This window comes from Babylonia areolata, chromosome 14 (genome assembly GCF_041734735.1).
Source record: "Babylonia areolata isolate BAREFJ2019XMU chromosome 14, ASM4173473v1, whole genome shotgun sequence".
In the NCBI taxonomy this organism is placed as follows: domain Eukaryota; kingdom Metazoa; phylum Mollusca; class Gastropoda; order Neogastropoda; family Buccinidae; genus Babylonia; species Babylonia areolata.
The window spans coordinates 19,340,662-19,343,161 of NC_134889.1; the positions used below are offsets into that span (position 1 = coordinate 19,340,662).

Below are 2,500 nucleotides of genomic sequence, written 5' to 3' on the forward strand. Positions count from 1 at the left end.
ATCTGTAATCAACCCGCAATAACCACCCTTCAATCATATTTATCCCACCAGCAGCAGCCATGCTTGATTAGAATGTCCTGAACCAGCAAGCAACTACCGTCTCAACAAAAAAATGACAACCTTAAACACAGAAACAATTATCCATACGTAGCCCTCAAAACAAGTCATAAACTGTCGTCCATAACTCTTTTTTAAACTCCTTATTTGGTAAAAGTCAAACACTGATAAATGAATAAATGCGACGTAAAACGACCACATAAACCAACCAGTCAGTCCCCTGCATCATATGTCCATATGACGACAGGGATTTACTTCTTTATTTATTCGTTTATTCATTTATTTATTCGTGTGTTTATCTATCTATTCATTTTGCTAGTTAGTTATTTGTTCATTCATTTATTTTTATCCATCTATCTATTGTTTGTATGTGTGTACCTCATGCCTAATGAAACCTGCATGTTTCATGACGAATGAAACACGTTCTCTATTCTGTTTCGATCCAGAAGACGAACTCTTCTGTTCTGCCCATACCGCACGCGCGCGCGCGCACACACACACACACACACACACACACACACACACACACGCACGCACGCACGCACGCACGAACACGTACACCACTACAACCACCATCACAGCCACCACAGCACCACACATACACCACCACCACCACCATACCACACACTCACTCACTCACTCACTCACCACAACCACCAACACCACCACAGCACCACCACCATACCATACACACTCACCACCACCACCATACCACACACTCACTCACTCACTCACTCACCACAACCACCAACACCACCACAGCACCACCACCATACCATACACACTCACCACCACCACCATACCACACACTCACTCACTCACTCACTCACCACAACCACCAACACCACCACAGCACCACCACCATACCATACACACTCACCACCACCACCATACCACACACTAACTCACTCACTCACCACAACCACCACCACTCACCACAACCACCAACACCACCACCGCCACCACCACCACCACAATCACCACCACCATCATCACACCACCACCACAACCACTATACCGCCACAAAACCACCACACATACACGTACACACTACCACCATCACTACCATGCCACACACTCACTCACTCACTCACTCACTCACTCACCACCACAACTCACCACAACACACACTCACTCTCTCACCCACTCACCCACACACTCACTCACCACCACCACACCACACCACACCACTCACTCACTCACTCACTCACCACCACCACTACCACACACTCCCCCACTCACTCACGTACTCACCACCACCAGGACCAACCAACCAACCAACCAACCAACCACTACCAACCAACCCAACCATCACTACACGCACCGGAGACTCCGTGGTTCTGCTGCTGTCAGGGCCTTCGTCCCCGGGACGGTCGGCTTTCTTCTTGCCACCTCCCCCTCCGAGAGAGAGCCTGTGCTTCCCAAAGGCGTCGCTGTCTTTCTTGGAGGAGCTCTCTTCTTGGATGATCCCTTGCACCCTCAGACGATGGAGACGCTGCGTCTCTGCCTGGGCCAAGTTCTGGGCTTGCTGGTCCAGGTATTTCTGTTGGATCGGTCGTTGGGTGGTGGTGGATTGTGATTGGTGGTGGTGTTGGTGGTGTGGGATGGTATAGGGATTGGATGGTTTTACTGTTGTTTGTTGTTTTGTTGTTTGTTGCTGTTATTTTGAGAGAGAGAGAGAGAGAGAGTGTGTGTGTGGGGTGTGTGTGTGTGTGTGTGTGTGTGTGTGTGTGATGTGTGTGGGGTTGTGGGGTGTGGTGGGAGGATTCTGTGTGTGTGTGTGTGTGTGTGTGTGTGTGTGTGTGTGTGTGTGTGTGTGTGTGTGTGTGTGTGTGTGTGTGTGTGTTTGCCTCAGTTGCATGCAAAATCGAGGAGCACACAGTTTCTGTATTTTCATCAACAAACAACCAAACAAGCAAAATTAAACAACGACCACGTACACACCCAACCCTACCCCCACCCCTTCAACCACACCCCCACACCCACACCCACACCCACCCCCCTCGCCTCACACCCTCCACCCCAAAAAAACCCTAAATCTGTGTGATTTTATGATGGACAAATTCAGTAATTCTATTAAATATTCAGCGATAGCCTTTTTTCTGCTTCTTTTTTTTTTTTTAATTCCTTTAATCTGTTAGATCTTGTTCTGACTTTTCCACTCTCTCCATCTGTCATGTCACTAACTGTGTGTATGTTCGTGGATGTTTCGCGCACGTGCGTGTGTGTGTGTGAGCGTGTGTGTATATTAGCTGCTGCATGGTCCCAAAGGGAAATCTGAAGTTGTTTGTTTGCTTGCTTGTTTTTTGTAAGGCAAGGCAAGAATTTCATTTCGTGTGCCGAACATTACATACATTCTTTTTTTCTTTTTCTTTTTTACACACACACCATACACCATACACACAAAAAGAATGTTGTACTGTGCTGTGCTGGCTCCCCGATG

General features: G+C 47.8%; 1 protein-coding gene across 2 annotated transcripts in view; it reads right to left on the reverse strand.

Moving 5' to 3' along the window:
* Positions 1 to 2,500, reverse strand: part of LOC143289891 (uncharacterized) — a 56,429-nt gene that overhangs the window by 10,254 nt on the left and 43,675 nt on the right. For both annotated transcript variants that reach the window (XR_013056288.1, XM_076599102.1), the window contains exon 4: positions 1,382 to 1,600. Coding sequence is in view for 1 of the 2 variants with exons in the window: in XM_076599102.1 (XP_076455217.1) it covers positions 1,382 to 1,600 (219 nt within the window). In the remaining variant the exon portion in view is untranslated. The remainder of the gene's footprint in view (positions 1 to 1,381; positions 1,601 to 2,500) is intronic.